This window comes from Eurosta solidaginis, chromosome 1 (assembly GCF_040869045.1).
Source record: "Eurosta solidaginis isolate ZX-2024a chromosome 1, ASM4086904v1, whole genome shotgun sequence".
In the NCBI taxonomy this organism is placed as follows: domain Eukaryota; kingdom Metazoa; phylum Arthropoda; class Insecta; order Diptera; family Tephritidae; genus Eurosta; species Eurosta solidaginis.
In genome coordinates, this window is record NC_090319.1 from 315,174,203 (window position 1) to 315,201,482 (window position 27,280).

At 37.1% G+C, this 27,280-nt stretch overlaps 1 protein-coding gene across 1 annotated transcript; it reads right to left on the reverse strand.

Moving 5' to 3' along the window:
• Positions 1-1,906: 1,906 nt before the first annotated feature.
• LOC137237678 (pickpocket protein 19-like) lies at positions 1,907-25,904 on the reverse strand. Its single transcript, XM_067761670.1, has 10 exons — positions 25,329-25,904; positions 24,710-25,235; positions 24,513-24,635; positions 21,496-21,645; positions 20,469-20,610; positions 17,298-17,351; positions 17,080-17,230; positions 16,873-16,982; positions 14,927-15,203; positions 1,907-2,003 (listed from the first exon to the last, which is right to left on the reverse strand). Exons 1-9 carry the CDS (start codon positions 25,541-25,543, stop codon positions 14,968-14,970), a joined length of 1,707 nt encoding a protein of 568 aa, XP_067617771.1. The 5' UTR covers positions 25,544-25,904; the 3' UTR covers positions 1,907-2,003; positions 14,927-14,967.
• Positions 25,905-27,280: the final 1,376 nt, after the last annotated feature.

A 27,280-nucleotide genomic window follows, 5' to 3' on the forward strand; every position in this document is an offset into this window, starting at 1 on the left:
TAGTATGTGTAGGAATATCAATTTATTGGTTTCCGAGTCTTAAAGAAATCGAGGTAATGTGTAGGTTTGAGACATTCCTTACCGGCACGACTCAAATTATTTCCCCCGTCCAAGGGCTATCATTTCGATGCGTCCTGCTGTCTGCGACTAAGCGCACTTCCGCACCAAAAACACCTCCAATCCGTACGCTGATTCACACCCCGACTTCTTTTTAGCACAAACAGGAGTATTGCAGAGCACCATCCCATGCGCCCGTGTTCTCCTGACTTTTCCATCAATACCACTAGTGTGAGGGACTCCTAGTGCCTCGCCCCATGCGCAGAGTATGCCAGCACCTAATACACTCCGTGGCGTGGTCGACTTTCCCAGGTGCTCGGAGCTTGGTGGCAAAAGGGCCGAGACAGTTGAAGATCTCACACGTTGGAACTGAGCAGGAGAACATAAGAATTAAGAGTCGAACTAGGCAAGTGGAATATTCAAAATTTTTTACCAGACTACAATGAAAAGATGTGGAGGGAATATTAAGATCCCCTTAAATCAGTCTGCACAATATATAAGTATTTGGCATTGCGGCTAAAGCAATCTGCTTCACATGTCTCGAAAACAGTCTGCTCAAAATCTAGCTCGAGAAAGACTGGTGCGGGAAGACTCGCTCTTCCTTAGTGCTCCTAATTGACGTTAGTTATCGCTTAGGATAAATTGATCGATCAATAAGAGACCACAGTCTTATCAGAACTCGTTTGAAGACCAAATGATAAAATATTTTCAAGTATCATGACTTGTGTTGTAAAGCAACTCCGGACTCGTGGCAAATACTAATAGTTTTCTGGGATCCACCTTAATTCCTCACTCCAGACCTGATAACACTGCCACACGTCGTAACTGCAGCCGAAGTCTGATTTATCAGAATTTGACTCAAGTAGGGAATGCGATGTATATACATACTTCCATCATGATCCTCAAGTCTGTTCTTTTTAGAAATAGGAGCAACTTTCTTGATCTAACATGATAAGTCTTGCACATGATCTTAGAGGTTTTGGGAATCGCTTGCAACTTTCGTTTGCTCTTCATATCTTTTATATTTCTGGCACACTGGGTCCATAAGGTTTTCAACTTCTCTCGAACCAGTTCGTCGAAGTGGCAGCCTGTGCAGTTTTCCTGGGCTGTCTTGGCCATACAAGAATTCACAAAGGGGTCGTTTAAAACTTTTGTGTGGTCAGTTCGGGATTACTGTGAATAAAACTAATTTTTCTTTGGCACAACTTCAGGTTTTATTTCGATTCCAAAACGTATTGTAACGAATTTACTGCAAATCCTCTTATTTGCAACCTTCTGCTAAGTTCGAGTCACTAAACTGTTGAATAAATAACTCCAATATTTAATAATGCAAAATGACCTTTATTCAAATACTTCACAATAAATAACTCTACTATTGCCCAACAGATAGCGTGCTTAATCGAAACTGATTGCAGCGCTATACCGCTGATTTCCTCGTTGCATCTTATAGGTGCTTCTGTTCTAGAATCTACTACTTGGTTATCCGTTATAATTATAACTACAGATGTACGTGTATAGCTCTCATATGCGCGTGAGTTTGTGAGCGACACTTCCACAATTATAATTGCATATCTCAGATAAGATATCTGCATGTGTTTGTGCGCTGCTTCTCCGTTGCGTGTACGTACATATGTGTATAGGCATAATGATTGAATTATTGATGTGCATTCATGTCACTGCTTAGCATCGGCTTAGAGATGGCAGTACCCTTAGTGTTGCTAATATTCGTAACAGTATGTATATTTATTGAACCATGTTGTTTTTGTTGTAGTGTTGTCGTCACTGTCTTCGGTAGCATTTCGTGATCGAACTGTAAACATTTTTTCGTACCATTCAAGATCACTACAAGACCTTGCCGGCTCTATTTTCAGTATTAATTTGAGAAAATTTTGCATTCATTTTGGAACCATACTGGGATTGTTTTTGGTACCATGTAGTCGTCTCTTCTGTGGGGAAAAAAGGAAGTTTTATTAAAATTGGTCAGTAACAATATGGTAAACAGTTCTGATAGATAATGTATCAATGAAACTGTATGCGATTCCTAAAATGTAAGCGGTAACATAAAAGATACCGGTAAGAAAAATATCTTACCGAGAAATAGCTGGTTCCGATAAAGCAAGCGATTTCGAAGAAGTAAACAGTTTCGAAAAATAGCCGATATTCCCCAAAAGATAAATGTGATAGTAAAAATTAACTACCTATCAATCTCCCCTTGTACACTTACCTTTCCTGGACTTTCGTACGCAGTTTCAGTCTCAGGTTAGCTTAAAATTGTAGAATGTTCATAATTGACTGTAAGTGTGCGAAATCTTTTCTAATAAATAAAACAATTTGTAGCGCCATTGAAAATATCAAATGAGCTCCGCATTAAATTCTCAGCTCAAGTTCGTCGCACTGCCGCAGGTAAACTTATATAATCAAACATAAATAATGAATTCACAATAAGACGTTTCAAGTGCAACCGTTGCCATTTACGTTCCATACGCACACGTCAAATGTAGCACACAGCTACTTAACAAATTCAACCTTTACGCCCAGATTATGCATAACACTGCGTCGCAGTCACTTGCATTGATATTCACCACTATATAATGCCAGTAAATTCACAATGGTACTCATATTTAGGGGGGAATTATGTATAACGCAGCGAATCTTTTTTTCGTGGGCCCAAAGTTCCTACCATATAAGAGCATTCATTCACTTCAGTGAATGTCTGTAACCCTGAATGCCTTAATGAAATTTTTGGTATTATTAAGTGGCGACTGTGAGTGTGAGTAACTGGACGCAAATTGTTTCGTCGTCATACATAATCTGGCCTGAACTGTCAGTCACTGAAGTGAATGAATGCTTTTATATGATACGACAAAAAAATGACTCGTTGCTTCACGGTGCGTTATACATAATTTGCCCCAAAAGCGGTGATAAGGTTCTTTACCAGAAACAAATAATTTTGGGCAATTTTAGAAGAGCTTCATCGGCTTCTTATCGGTAACGACCGATACTGGAAAGTTAATATTTTACTATCGGCTTAATATCAAAAGCGAAAATATTGTGGCGTTATTTTATTGTTATCGCTTCTTATTCCTTTCTTATCGTCTTGCTATCGATGAACTACAGATGTTAAATCGATTTTATATTGAAATTTTATCAGCATCTGTTTCTGCAACAAATCTATGAAACGCCGAAAATAAATTGGTAACTTTTTAATAAGAAATCGATAACAAATCTATATTTTTTTTGTAAAATATCGATAACTATTCGATAGGCAATCAAAAACTTTTCGATGCTAAGTCGAAAACTTTTTGATAACAAACCAATGGCTCGTCGATAAAAGTTCGGTAGCTAATTGATAACCCTTGCTTTCAATAGCAAGTTTATAAAATAATCGATAATAAACCAATTTTTCATTACATATCAAGAACTTATCAATAATAAATCGATGAGTTTTCAATAAAAATCGATTCGTTCTCGAAAAAAAGCGCTAACACGCCGATAAGTCGAAATCTTTCTATAACAAATCGATAAGCAATCAACAATTTTTCTGTAGCAAATCGACAACTTTTTGATAACAAACAGTTGGCTCGTCGATAAAACATCTGAAACTCCTCGATAACCTTTATTATCGATTGCACGTTTATATTACTTCGATAACGAATCGATTTTTTCATTCCATATCGTTAACTTTTCAATGTTCAATCGAATTATGTTTTGTAAACATCGATCAGTTTTCGAAAACAAATCAGACACTTCTCAATAACGAATCGATAACACGCCAATAAAAAATCGGCAACTTGTCGATAGCAAATTGATAATTTGTTAATAACGTATTGTTAACTTTAACAACACTAACACTAACACTAATTAACAACATTTTGATAAACTCGTCGATAAAAAATCGATAGCTCATCGATAACTTTTGCTATCAATAGCTAGATACACTTCGATAACAAACCGATAACTCGTCTACACCAAGTCGATAACAAATTGATTGGACGCCGTCCGATTACGGGTTTTGTCTTCGGTTTTGACTTATAATCTTTCCTTGCATCTACCCTCATTTTATTTTTGTTATTATGTATTTGAAAATAAGCTGGAAATCACCAGTAGCAACAAAATAATTGCGTTGCAGACCTTTTTTAGATTCGATTTGTATACCGCTCATATACTTATGTCAATGTGACCCCCCAATTTAGTTTCAATAAGGCTTTTAGTCCGAAATTTAGTTCAATTTAGGATAATATCATTACTGTTTCTCTTAAAGGTATGCCACTGTCTGTATTATGTCTGCAACGTGCGAGTGATAAAAAACTAGGTAGGTGTTTCTGAATAAGTCGCTGCCTTTGGTTGATCGCTTAAAAAAACATAAAGCTTAGATATAAGCGATGGTAGTACAAGTGTGGCTGCCAACTGTACCGCTCAGTTCATTCTCATTAAACCCTGTACTAGGAAAGTATCGCTTTACGTGACAGTCTTCCATTTTTTCTACAGGCAGATTTAACGTGCATTACGCACACGGCCGACCCTATACTTCCAGTAGCCTGTTGTACGTAAATCGATTTTCTGTTGCAGAGTTATCCAATGCTTCTTAGGGAACTTAGATATACCGAAGGCCACCCCCTAATCCCTCTTTTGCATAAATAACATATTTAGGTTGGGCTTCTCTATCAATTTGCGCGTGCTCCTTTTGATTTTATCTACAAATTTGCGGGAAGGGATCTACATGTTTAATGCCGACTTTGATGAAGCTTTTCATGGCGGAAATACATTCGAAGTGTTTGCCAAAAATGAGCTGACTATATGCCGCTATGTCTGAATTTGGTTTCCCCGAAAAACTTATACGGCTCTGCAAAATTACGTTGAGCAACACCATCGGCTCAGTTAGAATTGGGAAGGACCTCTCCGAGCCATTCGAAACTAAACGAGGTTTCAGACAGGGTGACCCCCTATCGTGCGATCTCTTTAATTTGATGCTGGAGAAAATTATACTAGCTGCAGAACTTAACCGCTCTGGAAAAATATTCTATAAAAGCGTGCAATTACTGGCATATGTTGATGACATTGATATCATCGGCCTAAACACCTGCGCCGTTAGTTCTGCTACTCCAAACTGGAAAAAGAAGCAGTAAAGATGGGTTTGAATGAGGATAAAACGAAGTATCTGCTGTCATTGAGCAAAGAGTCAGCGCATATGCGCCTTGGCAACCATGCTACTGTTGGCAGCCATAATTTCGAAATAGTAAAAGACTTCGTTTATTTGGGAACCAGCATCAACACTAGCAACAACATCAGCTCTGAAATACAGCGAAGAATCACTTTTGCCAATAAATGCTACTTTGGACTAGGTAGGCATTGAAAAGTAAAGTCCTCTCTCGGCAAACGAAAATCATACTCTACAAGTCACTTACCGTACCCGTCCTGCTGGTGCAGAAGCATAGATGAAGCGGCTATGGGAGTGTACGAGAGAAAAGTTCTTCGAACGATTGCTGGACCTCTACGCGTTGGCGATGGCGAGTGAAAGATGACGCTCCGGCCAAGAAAGTGTTCCTATGAGAACCCGACTATGGAAGTAGAGGTAGAGGGCGGCCCCCACTCCGCTGCAAGGACCAGGTCGAAAACGATTTAAACTCCCTTGGTGTGACTAATTGGTGCCGGTTGGCAGAGAGAAGAAGCGATTGGCGCTTGTAAGTAAACAAGTGTTAGCCAAATCACTGCCGAGGGGCGACCCCGCTTAGCAAAAAATTTTCTAAATGAAAAAAGCTAATTTATAAATGTTTTAATATTGGTTTGCCCAAGACTTTAACATAGGCTACCACCACACCACCGATATGGATATCCTAAAGGATATATGAAGGAAAGGAACGCCTTCACAACAGAACTGGCTGCCATTTGGAAGACTGCGAAATAATTTGGTCCATACTACCTACTAGAAAGAGAATTCAGATCTTTCACTATCTTTTTGTAATCTATTTTCATATCAGTAAAACCCTCAAACGTAGATATGCGCAAACGCCCAAGTTGAAAGGCGAATTTCCCGAATTACGGTAATATTTTTAGACTAAATATGACTCATTGCTGCTACCATAAGGTGATGGTTGGGGGGCTCTCCTGATTTTTATTCTGCAAATGACCAACAATATCTAAAAAATCCCTGACCTACCAAAAAGTGTTATTTAACGAGAAGGTTTGCTTTGCCTTACTTAAAATTTTACCTATGAGGCTTTAATATCCATTGTAAATGAACACAGTTGAATGGCGCTGTGAGTCTTACAGATAAACTTTCAACACAGTAAAGTGGCGTCGAGCAAGCTCCTCCGGACTCTTGAGGTAGGTTCGTTTAGGTGTGCTGCTCATACAGAAGCCATGGGTCTCATCTGAAGAAAAGGTCTATGGCGAGGATTTCATGTTTATAACGCATAGATGGAAAGCAGGGTTGAAGCTGCAGTTACGATAAGAAAATACTATGGTGTGCATACAACAGAGCGCAAAAAGACCCGTCTCTTATCCTAACACTATGCGACATGGCCCATAACGTGGAGACATCACCAGAGGAGTTTTAAAGGCTGGTGAATCAAGAAAGGTGCAGACGACGTCTTCCTCAGCCATCACAGCGTATTGTGAGGGGAGGATATCAACGATATATATGAGTTCTATTTATGTTTTATCCTACAGAGTATTCCACAAGTGCCTGACATGGGTAGCGTCGCTACATATGTAAGTCAACTTCAAATAATATGCATGATAACACATTGAGCTGTGAGCATGGTGTAGGAGGGTATGAATGGAGGGTCCATCCCTCTCAGACCATGCATATATTAGCTTTAGCATCCCTCTTATGAGGGTAGAGAAAGCAAAAAATTTTGCAACGATATGAAAACGGACTGGTACAAATTTCAGAAATTTCAGAAATAGCAGGAAGACTTGGCTTCCTATCTTAAGGTTACCAAAGTATAGGAGTTGGAGAAGTTCACCAACTACTGATCAAAGGCGACAGAGCTTTTCGGTAGCGCTAGTACTAGTTTGTGTAGAGGATACTTCTACCATATCCTAACTGACGTTAATGCCACTAAGGCCACTTTGATTCTCTGCAACAGTTCACACATGAAATAACAAAGACATTTATATTTGGTGCGATTTACCTCCGATGAAATTTAGGCCGAGCTTCTCTTCCAATTTGCGTCGTGCTCCTTTTTAATTATTTCCTACCAACTGGTGAGTCGGGACCAACACACTACTGTGTAAGAACGAGCCCGCTTTCTAAATTAAAAAAAATATTCTAAATGTTTCATGTTGGTTTACCATTGGACTTGAACCCAGGGCCTTCATTGTGGCAGGCGGAGCACATTACCACCACATCACGAAGACCAAGCATTTGAGTTTTTGTGCCTATCCAATCCTTGCAGCAAAACTCTTTGAGTAAAAGCGAACATTTTTTATTGGAGCCTTTCATAACTGAAGTCTTTGACGATGGTGAGATGAAGAAATTTACTTGCATATTTTTATACAAGTGCGTATTATAGACAAATTTACATATGTAAGTAGTTAAATAAGTTCAGAAATCATTACCTACCTATGGGTAAAGTAAGTACTAGCGCAATTTTTATTCTTCGAGGTCGTTACTAAAGCGAACAAATTGCGTAGGTGTAAAACTTTTATTTTGGAAGTGTGCTTACTAAGTCACTGCGACAAGTACATATGTGCGTATGTACAATAGCCAAACTCTTATGCTTCCCACTACGGTTGCCACAGCGCACTGTTTTAGGTATCAAATTCAATATGAAAGGACCAAACTTTAGAAAACCCTCAAAATAGTACTGATATTCTAGTTGAAATCAAACGTGTCTTGATGCCTTTCTAGCTATCATGAATTCTCGTGTCGTGCCGTGCGTGGTCACTCATTCCTATATACTTTTCTTTCTCTCTGTTGTTGTCGCAAATGGTAGATGTTGGAATTGTATAGTGATGTGAAATACTTGATTACATTCGTATCGACAACTTGGAGCGATATATTTCGGAGACGTTTAAAATCGAGCTTGAGTATGACACCGTGGGTAAAGTTGGACAGAACACGACCCCCATATCATCCTTCTAATGTGTAAACATCTTATCTCACGGTGTGGAAGGTATCGAAAAGCTAATTGAAAATTAATCGATCATTTATGGAGAATTTTTTAATATATATTAAAAGTTGCAGACTTTTAACTAGTTTATTATCGGCGTGTTATCGATTTGTTATTGAAAATTTATCGATTTGTTTTCAAAAGTTTATCGATCTGTTTTCAAAAGTTTATAGATTTGTAACCGAAAAGTTATCGATTTCCTATCAGTTGTATCAGAGTGTTACCAACTGGTTATAGGCGTGTTATCGGTTGGATAACCACTGCTCATCGGTTTGTTTTGAAACAGACATCGATAATACTTCAATGTGAAATCGAATAAGAGGCAAATAACTGGGCTGGTTCTTCTTAACTTGACATTAGTTTTCTAGATGTACGCCTATATGGTTATACATCGAACTTCATGAGTGCTTGGTATATACTCATTACTTTATTTTATAGGTTTATCACTTATATTTTTACAGTTTCTATACCAGCTGAGGCTTCGACCTAGAAGATTTTACAGTAATGTACTAAGCAACCTTGGCAAGCCTTCGAAAATTAAGCAAACACAGGAAATCAAAATTGCCTACTTTACAATAAGGTCCTCAGGCCTTTATACGTGCTGTTTGAACTTTAATGCTATAGAAGTAAGTGGCTCGGCCAAAGTGCCAAATCTAAAACAAAACATCACATTTGGAAGAATTGCACCAATGTGGGAGCCTTTTTCACATGTTGAGTCGTATTGCCAGCTCTTTATGCTCTTCAGACTTTCGCGTCAGAGATGTTACGTGGTACCTTATGACGCTTTTACTTCTTGCATCAAATATGTGCATATAAAGCTCGCTGAAGCAGAAACGCATAAGAAACTGTCAGTGAAAGTTCAACGAGATACGTTCATTTGATATACATTTTTCAAGATTTCAAGACTTTTCGCTTACGTGATTATTTTATGTTGTGCATTCACTTTTTACAGACGCAGCTTAGATAAGCACATAAATGTGTTTGTATTGATTATATAAGTACATTTATATGCCAGTAGGTGGCATCACCATGTGTTGCATGTTGCCAGTTGGGTGCAACACATCAAAATGCAGATGAGACATAAAAGTTTATGTGAAATTTGAAATGAAGTTGAAGTTGCATAATGCATTAGGCGAACAGCCATGTGCAATACGCGTTGTACACACCTCCTCAAATACACACATTTTTGATGTGCAAACATCTTTGCTAACGGTATGGGGACTATACAGAATGAAAGCGTAAGCGTTTTCTTTGGAAGTGGTGGTAAGTGGTTTGTAAGCGCAAGTTTTGACATTACACTATAGAGCAATGTGGGAACACTGTACGTCGTAGACGTGATATAAGCGAAATGAGAAAGTTAACTAAGGTAAGGTATAAGACAAGGGAAGAAAAGTTAAGGAAATGGTATTAAAGAAAAGAAAATGGGGAAAGAGAAGTAAAGGAAAGGAAAGGAAAGGAAAGGAAAGTAGGGAAGAGGAAAGATTGGTTGTAAATCGAGACCCAAACCAAAGTCGGAGCCGAAATCGGACGGCATATTATCAATTATGTCGGTTTGTAATCGAAACGTTATCAATTTATAATCGAAAAGCTATCGATTATTTATCAAAAAGTTGTCGATTTGTTATCAAAAAGTAATCGACTCGTTATCAAGAAGTTATCGCTTTATTAGCGAAAAAATAATGAATTATTCTCGGAAAAATATCGATTATATATCGATAACCTATCAAAAAGTTAACTATCTGTTATCGAAAAGTTTTTGATTTGTCGCCGAAATATTATTGATTTATGACTGAAAAGTTGTCGTTGTTGTTGTTGTTGTTGTTGTAGCGATTAGGTTACTCCCCGAAGGCTTTGGGGAGTATTATCGATGTGATGGTCCTTTGTCGGATACAGATCCGATACGCTCCGGTAACACAACACCATTAAGGTGCTGGCCCGACCATCTCGGGAACGATTTATATGGCCACATTGAACCTTCAGGCCATCCCTCCCTCCCCACCCCCAAGTTCCATGAGGAGCTTGGGGTCGCCAGAGCCTCGTCTGTTAGTGAAACGGGATTCGCCGCTCGAAGGTGAGGTTGACAATTGGGTTGGAGAAGCTATATATTGCGCTACACAACCCCTTGAATTCCACTGAAAAGTTGTCTATTATGTATCGTAAAGTTATCGGTGTATTATCAAAAGTTGTCGATTGGTTATCGAAAAGTCATCGATATACTATAGAAAAAATATCGACTTGTTAACGTGTCTATCACCTTATCACCTCAATTGAGTCAGCGACCGAATAGTCCCAACATGTCTGCTTAAATTGACAGCTAATACATTGAACCATGTAAGTGCAAATGTAATCAGGCATCAAACATATGCGAACATGTGTACTAACATACCCACATAAAAATTCACCAAATACCTCAACCAACTTCGATGCAAGGGAAAAGTACGCAAAAGATAAAATAAAGTCAAAGTTCAGAAGTAGAAAAAAAATTTCAAAAAAAACTTTACTGCTATTGATATTAGGTTTTTTTTCCCTGTTATGTGAAGTTGTGTGAGGCTAATTCGCTATCAGCACCAAGCAGATACGCTGTCAAAGAAGGGAAGTGGATAAAAAACAAACCACAAGATGATTACCTCGAATGATTGCAAAACCGCCGCAGGTGTATAAAGGTATGACAATACGATACTTGGTATATAGAAAACCCACAAAAGGAAATATTATTTTTCTTTTATTTTCTGTCTTTTTATTGTTGCAGTTGGATAAAAAAATAACAAAGTTCGATTAACTTTTTAACCGAAAAAAATTCTTCTCGAAATGTATTCGGTCAATGCTCTTTCACAGGACAATTACTTTGCTGTAGGCCGCAGATCGGGTCATTTGAATACATTTATTAGACCAAAATAGTAAATAAATAAAAAACAACATGAAAATTTAATAATTGCTTCAGTATACTAAATTATTTAATCAAAGGTAAGAAAACTTTTCAAAGGGATTGAAGTATCCTAACTAAAGAGCAATGAAACCATAGGGGACTCATGCATAAAAAGCGAGCATTTGCTCAGCCTCGAGTTTTTAAGTAAAAGATGGCTGGTTGGTTTTTTGTTACAAAAACCAATTATCACAATTCGAGTCTGAGCAAATGCTTTATTTTTTACCTATGGTTCAATAAACAGGTCGTTGAACCAGAGAAAAAAACCTCAGCACCGAGTATTGGCGAAGTTTGATATTTAAACATCGCACGTTTTATTGTAAACGGATGTAGTTCAAAATTTAACTTTGAAGAAAAAACACGAACAAAGCTTTGTTTTTTTCGTAGAGATTCATGAAATAAATTTTTGTCCTTGGCAGTATTCTATGTTCGCGAACATAATCGCACCTGCCCGCTGTGTTTGGGGTATCATACAATTTCGAATAAAAGGTGCGACATATATGCACATAGAAAACTATCATATATATTATTTCTAATTGCTGTTTTTTGCCCCCTTATTTGGAATCCAAATCTATAAATAAAGTTTTGATTGTAAAGATGGAGATTCGTGCTATTAGCGAGCTTTGGGCATTATTGGTCGTAGTGCTTTTGTTTAGCTATATTTTATCAAAATAATTTGTTAAAAATAAACGATTGTTAGCACACAAAAAATCTATTTGTACTATGGCACAATTGTGAATATTTGCACTGCATTACTGGCAGTTTCTACCATACGCCAGATGGCAGCGCAAGATGTAAGTTTCAATTGATTGATAGAACAGCTGATTTCTGTTAATATTTGATAAGAGGCTTTTATATTGGTTGCGCAAGATCCGCACGGGTGTGGCTTGTTTTTTTTTAGTTAAGAGCGCGCACAACGGTTGAGGATAATCCATAACACAGGTAACCTTACCAGAAACAAATAGTTTAGGACTATTTGAGAAGAAGAAAAAATAAATAAATAAATAAACTTCGGGGCAAAGTAACAATAAAACTTTAGAAAAAAGTTTTTTCAACTACACCTCTTCCAGTATGAGTTCAGAAGATTACAACTAAAGTTAAGAAAATTGCAATTCAAGATCAGAATTTCCAACTCAAGTTCACAAAATTCCAATTCAAGTTCAGAAATTCCACTTTAAATTCAGAAAATTCTAATTCAAGTTCAAAACCAGTGGAAGGAGGGGACCTCCACAGAGATGCGAAAGGCAGGTGGAGCAAGACTTGATCTGTGCACACAGTACTTATACGTTACTTGCGGAATTGTGGACGTTCCGTTGACTGCGTAAGTGGTCATATCTTCGTTATTACTGCTCTCATACTAAAGGCAGATAAATGCTTGTGACCTTTAGAATATAGCTGGATGTCCTTCTAACTGACTTTTTATGAGACGAGGAGAGAAATGAGAGGAAAGGGTTTTTTCTTCGCTATCTCCTTCATGTCCTTCATGTGAGCAAAATTGATTGAAGTGAGTTTAGAAGTCCAATGCTTCCTTAGCAGATAGTAGGCCTTCATATCATGTATCAAATTATTAGCGTTTACATTTACCATCTTAAATACTTTTATTTCCATTGCATGAAAGAAAACATTCTTGAACAAATTTCTGAACTTTGAATTGCAATTCTGAAATTTGAATTGAAACGTCATTTTCTGAGCTTGAATTATAATTTTCAATTTTCTGAACTTAAATTTTAATTTATGAATTTGAATTGTAACTTTCTGAATTTGAATTGGAAACTCTGAAATTGAATTGTAATTTTCTGGAAAAGGTGTAGAATAAAGTTTTTCTAGGCGAGGTCGGTCCTCGGCAGTGATTTAGCAAACACTTCGAGTGTATTTCTGCCATGAAAAGCTTCTCAGTGAAAATTCATCTGCCTTGAAGATGCATTTGGGTATTGGCATAAAGCATGTAGAACCCGTCCCACCAATTTGTAGGGAAAATGAAAAAGGACCAAAACGCAAATCGATAGAGAAGCTTGGCCTAAATCTCTACGGAGGTAAATTGCACCAAGTATCTATTTTTTATTATTTTTATTTTTTTTCTTTCAGAAGTGATTCTTATTGGTAACAACCGATGCGTACAAGTTATTCTTTTATTATCGAAAAGCGAAATTATCGTCGAGTTGTCGCTTTGTTTTCGACTTGTTATCGCCGAGTCATCGGCTTCTTATTGTTTTATTATCGGCTTATTAGCGAAAGCTTACATATGTGGCATCAAATTTATATTGAAGTTTTATCAGTATCTGTTTCATTATAAGCCGATAAGTCGTCGATAACACATCTATAAAACGCCGATAAGAAATTAATAACGCTCCGATAACAAACCCATAAATTTTTTATAATAAAGTGATATCTTCACGATAGTAATTCGATAAATTTTTAATAACAAACCGACAACCCGAAGATGACTATTCGATAACACGTTAGTAACACACTAATTCGCACCACACAAATGCAACAACTTCATCTAGGGTCCTCGATGTGCTGACACAACACCTTGTAGATTGATCAAGTTAATACTACGTTTCCACCAAACCCAAACTCCGTGTTTACCAACTGTTTCATGGAAAATATCTATTGTAGAGCTGGATTCGATTCGACTTTTTCGATTCGTTTCTGAAAAAATATCGATGAAAATATTAATCGATAAAATCTTAACTTTAATTAAATTTAATAAAACTCGCCAGTTTCTTCCTCATTTCGTTAACTGGAGCTAATTGGGACCATCAAGGGGTACAACATGGCTCTCCACTTGGTTCTTCCATCTGAGTGGTATTATTAGTGTATTCGGCACAGAAATACATATCATACTTTCTGTGTTTTTTCAAATTTACTTATAGTGAGAAAAAGACCAAGGTTTTCAAGGAGCATATAAAATGTTTTTCTAAGATATTCAAATTTTGTTCGTAGAAATTTTTCAGTAAGTTCTGCCTTCTCTGCAATGTTAGCTCAGAAATTAATCGGAGAATAACTTTTGTCAATAACCCTCTGAAATTGTATCTACTGTTACTGTAAGATGATCAAAACTTCGAAGACTAAATAAATCGAACGACTCTAAAAATAAAATCGGTTCTTCATTGCATAAGAAAAGATCGATTAAAATTCGAATAGAAATCCAGCTCTAATCTATTCCGCCGTTGCAAAAACGTCCTAACTCAGAGTTCGGTTGAGGAACGTCTTATCTGAAATTTTTTTTTCGTAAACACCCAAGGTAATGTCAAAATATAAGCATTAAATTTGAGCTAAAATAGGGCGTTATTCAAAAGTTTTCTGAGAAAGGGGTTTTGCCGCCGAAATAGGGTAATATTTCACTCCGTAGTCGATATATTATGTTTTTACAAAAGTGATTGTAATTTGTTTCTGTTTTTTGATTTAAATTAAGCTTTTCTTCGGTTACGTCTATAATAATGATTATGGTTACGGTTGCTGTTACAGTTACTATCGACGTTGTATTTACTGTTGCGATTTAGGTAAAGTATTACGGTTCTGTTACGATTAGGAATGCTGTCACTATTACGGTTCTGTTACGATTAGGAATCCTGTTACTACTACGGTTACAGTTACGATTGTGGTTACGTTAAGGGTTACATTTATGACTATGTTTATGGTTATTATTACATTTACTGTTACATTTACAGTTACATATATTAATATGGTTACTTGTATGGTTACAGTTAGGGCAGTAGTTACATTTACAGTTTTGTTTACTTTACTGAATCAATGCATTACATTTATTTATACTTCTAACATTGTAAGTACAAAACTAAATATTTTTATTTCATTGATAATTTACCTTAAAGATATTTTGATTTAAAAATCCTTGACAGTTTTAGCTCACATGTAAACATGATGATTATTTGGTTTTCTCTCAAATAGTTTTCGTTCTTTTTTGTTTCTTTTCTTCCAGATCCCCACCTTAGCATTGCTCTTTGGTAATGAAAACCAGCCATTAAATGTGTAGCCGCGTTCTAGTAAATATGTATACAAACCAATCGTGAAGTAGTAGACCAACTCAACGAGACTCATCAGTGATCCACCCAAAAATAAACCGAAGATACCGCCAAAGTTTGCTTTAGAAACAAAAATATTTAATACGATTAAAAGTGCGTATGCACCTTTTCCAACTGAAGTTCAGAAAGTCTTACTTCAAGTTCAGAAAATTTCAATTCAAGTTTAGAATTTTCATTTCAAGTTCAGAAAATTGCAGTCCAATTCAGAAATTTATAAGTAGGGTGTAATTTTTCAAGAGTTTTTCTAATTCATGGATTCGGATGTGTTGATGCTTTGTTGACAATGTTGCCACAATGGTGAATTGGGTACACTGAACCCCAAGTTTTCTTCAAAGTGTGCACATCCCGAACCCACATAGAAATCAAACGAAGGATAACTCTTTCCAATAAGTGCTTTGGGACGCTCCGACCAAGAAAGTACTTCAGTTGAAACCGCAGTTTGGAAGCAGTGGAAGGGAGAGACCTCGACAAAGTTGCGAGAGGTGGTTGGAGGAAGACTTCACCGCCCATGGTGCTCCCAATCGCCGTCAGTTACCGCGAAACAGGGAAAGCTGGTGTGATTTGTTACGAAACGGCCAAAATCCCGTAGGCGGTTAGGCGCCAATTCATGTTGAATGATGATGATGGCGGATAAAGTGAAATATTTTTGAAATATGGTTCGAAGATCTATGTACACAGTATCTATACGCCACTTGCGGGAGTGTGGACGCTGTGCTGACTGTTTAAGTGGTCATATCTTCGTCATCACTGTTGTCATACTCAATGCAGATCAATGGTTGTGACCCTAAGTATATAGCTGAATGGCCTTGCAACTGATTCCTTTGAGCGGAGGAGAGAGAAGAGGGGAAATGGTCTTTTATGCGCTATCTCTTTCACGAGAGCAAAATTGATTTAAATGAGTTAAAAAGTCCAATGCTTCTTTAGCCGATAGATACCATTTTAAAATAAAATAAATGTAAGGCACGATAACCTCCGAAGAGATCTAGGGCCGAGCTTCTCTTCCAATTTGCGTCGTGCTTCTCTTTATTTTCTCTACAAATTGGCCGGGCGGGACCTACATGTTTTATGCCGACTCCGAACGGCATCTGCAAGGCAGATGAGTTTTCACTGAGAGCTTTTCATGGCAGAAATACAACCGGAGTGCTTGCCAAACACTGCCAAGAGGCGACCCCGCTTAGACATCTTCTAATTGAAAACCTTATTTCTAAAATTTTGATGTTTCTTTGCCCGGGGTGGGAACCCAGGGTCTTCGGTGTGGTAGGCGGAGCACACCACGGTGGTGGATAGATACCATCTTACATACATTTATTCCCAATGGATGAAATAATACCAAACAAATTTTCTGAACTTGAATCGTAATTTTCTGAACTGGAAGTATAATTTTTGAACTCGAATTGGAAATTCCGAACATGAATTGTAACTTTCTGAACTTTAATTGTAAATTTCTGTATTTAAATTGGAATTTCTGAACTTGAATTGAAATTTTCTGAACTTGAAGTATTACTTTCTGAACTTGAATTGGAAATTTTGAACTTGAATTGTAACTTTCTGAACTTTAATTGTAAATTTCTGAACTTGAATTGTAATTTTCTGAACTTGAATTGGAAACTGAACTTGAATTGTAATTTTCTTAACTTAAACTGGAAAAAGTGTATATGTAATAAAAATAAATAAAAGTTGTTTAAGTATATAGAAATAAAAGTTAGCCCTTAAGATAGTAGGCACATACCCAGAAGTTCGACGAAAGTGAAACGCGTTATTGTGCTATAAGCTCTTATATACTGAGATGTGTAGTGTACATCCAGGCGTACTAGTTTTAAAGGATCTGAGTAATTTACACTGAAATAAGTTACAATATGAGCCATATGTACAAAGCATTTAAGTATGTTTAATATTTTAAAGGGGAAACTAAGAAAAGTCAAAGATATGTACTTACTCTTGTAGCGCTTCACTAATGTATGCAGTGTCATATATTAAATGATTGCAACTACTTAAACAATTACAGATCATACTTTCATTTATATTTGTTGTTGTCTCGATATATTGATCCTCTTTGTTAGCAATGCGATATTCGTTACCAAATAGCTCTAAATTGAATGAGGTGTACATTTTTGTTTTATGCTATAAGCTAAATGCTCAAACGTGCTAGCTTACCTCTGAATTTATAGAGACATTTAAAATCTTTTGCCTTACATACCGTCATGTTGTCTGTATTATATGGAAAATAGAGAAAATATGTTGTTTTAATTTCCAATTTTCTTAACAGCCACTAGTAAAAGGTAAGGTTGTATTGATTTGGCAATGTAATACTAATTCCCTGAAAATAATTGTAATTTTCTTTGCCTTCTGTAACTCAAATTTAATTCTCGGGGTGTAAAACAAAGCATTATCCACTAAGTAAACGCGTTCATCTTATACATACACAGCTTCTGAGCGCAGTGCACCATATCTCGCCCTAGTTAAACATTTTTTTAAACATTCCATTTTGTTTAAAGCCTCTCTACTCTTTAAAATGCCATTTCTTACCTTATATTCAGTTTAGCACTCAGTTCACTTAAAGAAAAGGAGAGGAGAGGAAAGGACAAAACAGAAGTCAAGATAAGAAGCCAGAACCGAATCCGGGCGGCATGTTACTAATTTGCTATTCGAGTGCTAACGGTTGATTATCGCTGACTTCGCGGTTTGTGGTTAAGGCGAGTTATCGATTTGCCATTGATTTGCATCAAAATTTTTTCGCTATTTTATCGCGTGAGCATCGATTATTTATCAAAAAATTATCGATTATTTATATAAAAGTTATAGATTTGTTATGGGAGTGTTTCCAATCGGCTATCGACAAGTTTTCCGTTTGGTGTACCAATAATATCGATTTGTTATCAAGAAGTTATCGATTTGATATCGAAAGGTTATCGATTTCTTATCGGTGTGGTACCAAATTGTTAACGACATGTTATTGATTTGTTATAGTCTTGTTATCGATTTGTTCTCGATGACTCATAGCTTTTTTATGAACAAATAACGATACAACTTTCACATAGAATCGAAAATACATCTGTAACCCATCTACAACAAGCCGATAATAAATCGACAACGCAACGAGAAAACAAAAACAATTAAAAGCCTTTGATTCGACAATAACAAGCTGACAATTGAGCGGTAGCGGTTACTACCGCTAAGAAGCTGACGTAGCTCTTCTCAAAAAATCCGTAACTATAAATGTCTCGTAAAGTTGCCTCTGTTGGGTTTAACTTCAATCGCTGAGCGAGCTTCAGTTTATTTAAAAAATTGGTTTTCTAGACGTACTCCTGTATGTTTACACTTGGGACATCACGAGTATTTGGTACTCGTGACTTTTTTTTTAATAATGAAGAACATATTCCTGTACATAGTTAGGTTGAGGCAGCTTTGGTTTCCACAGCTCAGTTCATATCATACTGATACTTTAATGTTCCCTTGTGTTACCACATAGTTATAGCGACCCCTCCGTGGCAAAGATGCAGTTGCTGATAAGGCAGTTTAGATAGCTAGGTATAAAGTTACTGGGTGATTCCACCTTGTCTGCCCCTATGCAATTAGCACAGTTTGGGCTGCTCAGAATATTAAGGCGCATCCTGTAGACTCAACCTGCTAACACAATAATTAACATGTATGGATAAACATTTAGTAAACCCTACAAGTATCGCATAGCACTTAGAATCAACAACTGGCTAGAAAGACCTAGGCCTTGAAAAAGGTGGTGCTTGCTCATCAGCGCTTAACCATGTGTGAAGTTCCCAGTGCTGTCCGCCAAACCAGAAGTCCAACCAAGAGAATCAGCTCGCTCACCATATCGAACCATCCTTGGAGTTAGCTTTCACTTTTATATTAAGCTTCATTAACAGCTCGCTCTTGGCGGCCACCGTGGTGTGATGGTAGCGTGCTCCGCCTATCACACCGTATGCCCTGGGTTCAACTCCCGGGCAAAGCAACATCAAAATTTTAGAAATAAGATTTTTCAATTAGAAGAAAATTTTTCTAAGCGGGGTCGCCCCTCGGCAGTGTCAGGCAAGCGCTCCGATTGTATTTCTGCCATGAAAAGCTCTCAGTGAAAACCAGGCATGCTTAACGAACGAAACGATATCATTTCGTTACGATAATCAACGCTAATAAACGAAACGAAGTCACTTCGTTTCGTTTATTAAAGTTAAGAACGTCAAATTAACGTTAATTTGACGATCTTAACGTTAATAAACGAAACGAAGTGACTTCGGTTCGTTTATTAGCGTTGATTATCGTAACGAAATGATATCGTTTCGTTCGTTAAGCATGCCTGGTGAAAACTCATCTGCCTTGCAGATGCCGTTCGGAGTCGGCATAAAACATGTAGGTCCCGTCCGGCCAATTTGTAGGGAAAAATCAAGAGGAGCACGACGCAAATTGGAAGAGAAGCTCGGCCTTAGATCTCTTCGGAGGTTATCGCGCCTTACATTTATTTTTTTTTTTTTTTAACAGCTCGCTCTCAATCCTCATGTAATTAGGTGTATAATAATTTCTCGAGAAATTTCTTCTCGAATAAATTCGAGAAATCGTAAACTCCATTTTGTATATCAACCTAATCGTTATTTCCATTAACATCAAATTCTTTGAAAATTTGTATCGTTATTTTGAGTATAGAGCTCATTTACTTCAATGCAAACAGATCCGGTAGACCCGGACTTAACATTCTTCATTTTCCCCTTTTTTTCCTCATCTGTGGTTGCCATGCTGTGGTGGTGCTCTGCATACCACATCGGAGGGCCTGGGTTCAAGCCCAACACGCCACGAGTAAAAGACGAAGGTTCCGCTCGGCCAAAATCTCCTGCAAAGTAAATTGAGCCAATTATTTATTTATTTATTCCCTTTTTTTACGCTATTTTCTTCTTCTATCTAAATTCTCCTCCCTTTGTCGCAACCCCGCATAAAAAACTTGTTTCTAATTGAAACAAAACATTTTTCTAAATTTTCGAAGGGGCTTTCCACAGGAATTGAACACAGGACTTTCGGTGTGCTAGGCTGAGCACGCTATCACCCCCACCACGGCGGCCAACGGATTTAGAAACCACTGGTACTCCCATTGTACATTGCTAATACTCTAATTGGGTACGTATGAGAAAGTGCCAATGGGAGCAAATAAAATACCAAATTTCAAAGCACTGTTCTATTCACAAATATTCGATACTAACTTCAAAATATATACAGGTTCAGAACTACTAAAACCTTCTGTCAATATGCATATGTCGTACATCAGTGCCTTATTATAATTTTCAACCAATTTTAAAGGATAGGAGGGGTTGCTGTAGAACTTACCACTTTCAACTTGAGGAAAGAACATATCCAAGTTGCAATGACAATTATTGAAAAGATACTCTTGCCGACAGCGTGAATAGCAATTGGAACGTCGATACTCTACACCTGGGAGCTTTTTGTATAGTTCGTGCCAAGTTTCATCCTGCAATGCAATTTTAGGTAAATACTTACATTTTTGAACATAAATTATAAAGTATGTGCCATGGAATAGTTTTCAAACTTTTTTGTGCTAATTCTAAAACTTATTAATTTACTATTGGGTTTTTTAGATTTATTCGTTTTAAATTTTAAACTTTACTAGACAATGTCTAAAATTTCAAAAATTATTTCAAAACAAGTAAGGAAGGCTAAGGTCGGGTGTAACCGAACATTACATACTCAGCTGCCAAATTACAGCTTGCAAAACTTTTAAATTACCTTCTTTTAAAACTGGGCGGTGCCACGCCCATTGTCCAAAATTTAACCAATTTTCTATTCTGCATCATAAGGTCAACCCACCTACCAAATTTCCTCGCTTTATCCGTCTTTGTTAATGAATTATCGCACTTTTTCATTTTTCGAAAAAGTGGGCATGGTTATAGTCCGATTTCGTTCATTTTAAATACTGATCTGAGATGAATGCCCAGGAACTTAAATACCAAATTTCATTAAGATACCTCAAAATTTTGTCAAGTGCTAAATTAATTTATTTTTTCGCCCAAATCATTTTGATGTGTAGAAGTCTATATCTATCTCGATTAGTTTATGCCGTTACGGGGTAACGTTATGCGTAGAGACCACGACTCTGAACCAGATCACTCGGACTAGAAACCTGCCGACAGACCAGACAATTTTTCTTGTAGACTGCTCGGGCTTAAAATCGAAACCAAGTTCTGGGCACACATTTTAACGAAAACTGGTATAATCTAAATTTTAAACCAAATTTGGTTTGATCGTATATATACTGCAATAAATATTGCGCATTTAAGCTAAAAATTGTGTTTTGTTAGCTGCTTTTATTGATCTAGTATAGCATTTGTCTATCTACCTCAAAAAGACATCTTCTTTCCATGGGCGAAACAGTTCGGGCCCTATTCGCCGTTAGTGTCAGCTGTGGTACTACTGGAAGTTTTGAATATGTATTATAGGGAACAAACCGCGCGACACCATTCCATAGTTCAGGTTGCTTTACCATAACCTGAAATAACAAAGATTGCTAAACAAATTTACGAATCAATTTTGGGCCAGTATCGTGTTATACGATCCCTGATCGAATTAAGTTTTTTAAATTGCAAAAAAAAAAATCGCACTGAAATGGTGTTTGGGTTGAGGTAATACGTGATATAGTAGCTACAAGTACTTTTTCGATTCATAATGTACTATCTTTTTTACTAAACGCTTGACAGATTCATATTTATCGTTTGAATAAAATTGGTTTTCGATACGTGATCGTATAACAGGATACGGGCCCAGGTCAATTGGTTCAGCTTCAGTTATTTTGAGCACAATTGAAAAATTACCACGTATTGGAATTACGGCAGTGTCTATATCAAACCAACTTACCTGGCAGGTTTTGTTCTACACGAAAATTGGTTTACTTACTAACTTAATCTCCTTTTCAATCCCACTTCCGCTCTAACTCCGACTCCCATTCTCTCTCTCACCGCAATTTCCTTATATATTAAATCTCTATACAAAATATTGAATGCCAACTTCACTTGACGGGCCGATTTCAATTTTTTTTATAAACCTCTACCAAATTACAGGGCCTTTTTCTATCGGTTCTAAATTTATCCTGCTTGCTGAGAAAGCAATGACAAAAAATTAAGCAATGTAGTTCTGCTCGCTTGTGTTCTTTTTCTTTTTCTAACAGAAGTTCTTTTCTAAGCGAGCGGAAAAAATTTTGAATTAACGCAGGTACAATTTTTTAAATCGTACTATTTTTTAATGTTAATTTTCTCTCAGTAAATTGATCATATCATATCACATTGTGGCGAATATTAGCATCACTATGCTGTTAGTAAATAATCGCAACAATAAATACAGCAAGCAGCCAAACTTATGTACACGCACACTAGACTGGGTCGGTTTATTAACCGACATTGCGCCATCGATTTTTCGGAAGGATTTGGGCTCAGGAAAAAAAAGTTCCACTACGCATACCCAAAAAATAATTTTCAAGCCTGCGAAATTTCATCGATTTTTTCGATTTTTTATGCATTTTTATTAATTTTCTAGGCTCCAAATCATTTTTTATATATTTTTTTCGTGTCAATTGGCAAATGAAAAATTGGTAAATACAGTTTTTTGAAAAAAAAAAAAAAAAAAATTTCTTTTATGGAGATTTAGAAGAATTTTGATCGAAAAATCGACTTTTTTTTTGCAGGCTCGAAAATTATTTTTTTGAGTATGCGTAGTGGAACTTTTTTTCTTAAGCTGACTTTCGTCCATACAAATCGACCCAACCCAATGCACACACATAACCAGCAGCTCGAAGTGAAGAGATATCTCACATACACACATGTAGTCATCAAATAAGAGCAGACGTTTTTACTCACACATATATCTAAATAACCAAGTACGACATACAACTATTCGTGAAAAGTCTAGAGACCTTAGGAGAAATGTGCGAACGAGACAAAAGAGAGTATAAAAGCGGCGCAAGCTGAGGAATGACTATTCAGTTTGATTTAAACACGTTATTAGTTGTGAAGTGAAGTATAATTGTGAAGTACGCACAAAGTAATATAAATAAAGGCCAGTTTGCAATACTGAATATTGAAGTTATTTATTCGACAGTTCAGGGATTCGAACGTTAGCAGAAGGTGTATAAATATTCAGAAATCCCCAAAAAATTCGTCCAATATTGTAGCTTCTGCTAAAAAAAATTTTATGAATTCTTACCTCTCCCTCCTTCACTTCCGTATTTTAGCACTCTCGCTCTATCCATTTCTCTCTCTCTATTTTTCCTCTTTTCTCTCCTCTTTCTCCTTCTCTTAAATTCACACAGCTTCTTTAACTTTTTTGTTTTCCTCTTTTTCTGACTATGGTTTTTCGTATAACTGTCCCTTCCCCCCATCTTCTTAACCACCGTTCTTTATTCAGTAGTCAATAATACATCCTGTTTGATACCCATATGGGAAAACAGATTCTAGGGTCACCTCTGCTTTAAAATTTGGCCAATATTTCGAAAATGCATTCACACATAAAACTGAAAACCACTCCCTTTTGAAACTTATTTCAAGATGGAGAGTTTTGTTTATCTTTGCTGAGATGGAGCGTTTTCGACCCAACGGGTTAGGGGCTAGAATATACCCGTGTTTTTGTTGTTGTTGTAGCGATAAGGACACTCCCCGAAGGCCTTGGGGAGTGTTATCGATGTCGATGGCCCTTCGCCGGATGCAGATCTGGTACGTTCCGGTACCAAGCCCGACCATCTCGGGAACGATTCGTTATGACCACATGCGACCTTCTAGGCCACCCCCACCCCCTAGATCCGAGAGGAGTTCGGGGTCGCCAGAGCTTTGGCTGTTAATAAAACAGGATTCGCCACTGATAGGTGAGGTTGACAATTGGGTTGGAGAAGCTATATATTGCGCTGGCGACCCCTTGAGAGGGTTGTGCTACACAACCCATTGAGTCCATTTGGTAGTTTAGTCGCCTCTTACGACAGGCATATCTACCGCAAGAATATTCTAACCCCCCCTCTAAGATATGATTGAAGAGGTTGCCAGCGAAATTTAAAGCTTCTCCAACCCAATAGCTAACCTCAGCTATCCGTGGCGAATCCTGTTTCATTAAACTCTGTTCCTTTAGAAGGTTAATGTGGTCGTATTAAATCGTTCCCGAGATGGTCGGGTTTGTGCCTTTATGGTGGAACGTACCGGATCTATATACGGCAAAGGACCATTAACAGCGATAACACTTCCGAAAACCTTCGGGGAGAGTCTTTATCGCTGCAACAACAACAACATGAAGCAGTTTCGATAAAAACCTTAAGATGAGGTGGTCCTTCACCAAGTTATCGATACTAAAAAAAAACTTGCCTCATTATGATTAACTTACATAAACTCCATTAATTTCAGTAAAATTCGCTGTTGCTTTGCTTTCGTTAAGCCTTACGGTAAATAGCAAACCTGATCCCTCCACAATGTCTGCGGTGTGATATGGATAATAGCGATCATTACGCTAAGAAAAAGACAAACAAAATATATAAAATGTCAAATTCAATTTCAACTATGGACCACAATCAATACGAATACCTTACGTTCTCGATCCTTTTCAGTTACCAGCGAATTGAAGATAAAGCAAAACCCACTTTCCGTACGTTCCAATGAGAAGAGTTCACAACAATTATAGCTTTTTAGATGCCAAGAACAAGGATATTGGAAAAGTTCATCACATGTAAAGCTAGCATACTCTAGCACCCCCTTTACATCAACATTATCCAATAGAGTTAAATTCAAATCAGCTTCTATCAACGGTTGCAAAGTCGTGAATTTGCCAAAACGAAAATTACCCAAATTTGCAAAGAATTTACGAAAAGTGTCAATAGTCATAGCGCTGGCATTTGACGGCAGGAACCATTGGTGTGCATCCAATATTTTTGACCAATTGATACGATTACGTGGACAAATGACGATCGCTGGAAATGGTACAATGTAAGCTGGTGCGAGAGAATCATCAACAACCGTTACTAAACGTTGTGTATGATAAAGCTCAGTTAATTCACTATAAATATAAAGGCCAGTACATGTGGTGACGATGATAATCAAAAACCAAATTACACTAAAAAAAAAAAAAAAAAGATAGTTAAAAGATTATGCCGAAGATTATGATGTTAACAAGTATGTATAAAGTAGTGATTTCGCATCAACTCACCGCTCATAATAACGAAGTTTGGGATTGGTGACATAACTAATGCCATGAAGACAAGAAATATCACAATATCCTTTGGTATATGACAATATATCATGACATAAATTTCTCTTCTTTAACGTTGTCTTTGGCATTCTCTCATTGGAAAGCAGTAAGCGATTAGCTGGCTTCTTTGGTGACTTAGCATAGATAAGTTCATTGTAATATATTTGCACCATAATTACGTATGTAGAGAGTGAACTGCTTTCAGCGCGAAAGTTTTAGTAAAAGTGATGGGTACGTAATGGGGTACTTTAGTTTAAATAGTTGTGAAGAAAAGGCAAACATATTTGATGACCTTTTACTTATTACAACAAAATTTACTTTCAATCTAAGCTACGATAACATTGATGGCATTTATTTATTTGGTTTGCTTTGTTTGCCGCAATCATCAGTAATTACTTTAGCGGTTGTGTGTGTATCTTACGTATGTACCTATCTACATATTTGTAGGTTTTGAACAAAAATGAATTTGTTCGACCTTGATGCAGAAGCCATCATTTTATATATTATTTCTAATTGCGGTTTTTATGTGCAGGTCCCTTTTTCGCTCTTATTTGGAATCCAAATCTATAAATAAATTTTTGGTTGTAAAGAGGAGATTCGTGCTATTAGCGAGCTTTGGGCATTATTGGTCGTAGTGCTTTTGTTTAGCTATATTTTATTAAAATAATTTTTTTTAAATAAATGATTGTGAGCACATAAAGAAATCTATTTGTACTATGGCTCTATTGTGAATATTTGATTAGAACTAACACTGCATTACCGGCAGTTGCTAACATTCGCCAGATTGCAACGCAAGCGCATTTAAGTTTCTACTGATAGATGATTGATTGATAAAACAGCTGATTCCTGTTGATATTTGATATGAGACTTATATTTGTTGCGCAAGATGCACACGGGGCTGCCTAGTATCATAAATTGGTGCTCAACAGCCTAGACGATTATGGCTGTTGTCGAAAAAGTCACGCCAGTCATTCTGGATTTGCTAGAGAACGAAATTATTTTATAACATGGGTCCTGGATTTGGATAGTGCTTTTCAGTTCGGTCGTTGGGAAGCTTCTTGTAACACAACGGACTTCTACGCGAGGTTCTCGCGGAACCAGTTCAACCTTATCTAACCATTCCTGATTCGCGATAGTTGACTTTAACTTAGAGTACCAAGTAGAGCTTATGATTTATTCTCGAAAACAAGCGAGATTTTCGAGACCCGAGAAATCGAGAACTCGACTTCTCGCGAGATTCTCGTTCTCGAAGTACTCGTAAATCGCGCGAGCTTCTCCACATTCTTACTTAATCGCTGTATGGACAGTATTTATACACTTGGGTTTTTTTTTACTTGTGTATTTTTTGTTGATTATATTGCTTCAATGACATTTAACTCATAACATATTTATTATACATATAATTTTGTTCGCAATATTTTATTTTTCAACGAGACATCAAGAACACGGCTTCTCGCGAGATTCTCTAATCTCGAATTTCTCGTAAGGCTCGCGAGATTCTCAAATCTCGAATTACTTGTAAGGCTCACGAGATTCTCAACTTTCAATTCAGTCGCTGCATTGGCAATATTCTATACATTAGGGGGTTTTTTAATTCTGGTTTTGCGGACATTTTGCCTTGTGCCCTAGAAGAAATCTTAAGCTCTATGTAAAACAGCCAATGAATCGATTAAGTTGAATGTCGAGAGGCTCGCGAGCCTTACGAGTAATTCGAGACTCGAGTATCTCGCGAGCCTTACGAGTAATCCGAGATTCGAGAATATCGCGAGAAGGCGAGACTTGCGAGAAATCTTTTCTCGAACATGTTCAAGAAATCGTAAGCTCTAGTACCAGGGGAGATCATGTCCATATTTAAAAAAAATAAATATTTGGCGCGATATAGCTAAGATGAGGTCAAGGCCGAGCTTGCA

Excerpts from the sequence above, each read along its gene's own strand:
- LOC137237678 (XM_067761670.1), bottom strand. The coding sequence starts at position 25,543 with ATGGTGCAAATATATTACAATGAACTTATCTATGCTAAGTCACCAAAG. Across the intron at positions 24,636-24,709 it reads AAAAGGATCGAGAACGTAAG|CGTAATGATCGCTATTATCC; the intron begins GTATTCGTATTG and ends TCTTTTTCTTAG. Across the intron at positions 17,352-20,468 it reads CTTTCCTCAAGTTGAAAGTG|ACAACATGACGGTATGTAAG; the intron begins GTAAGTTCTACA and ends CATATAATACAG.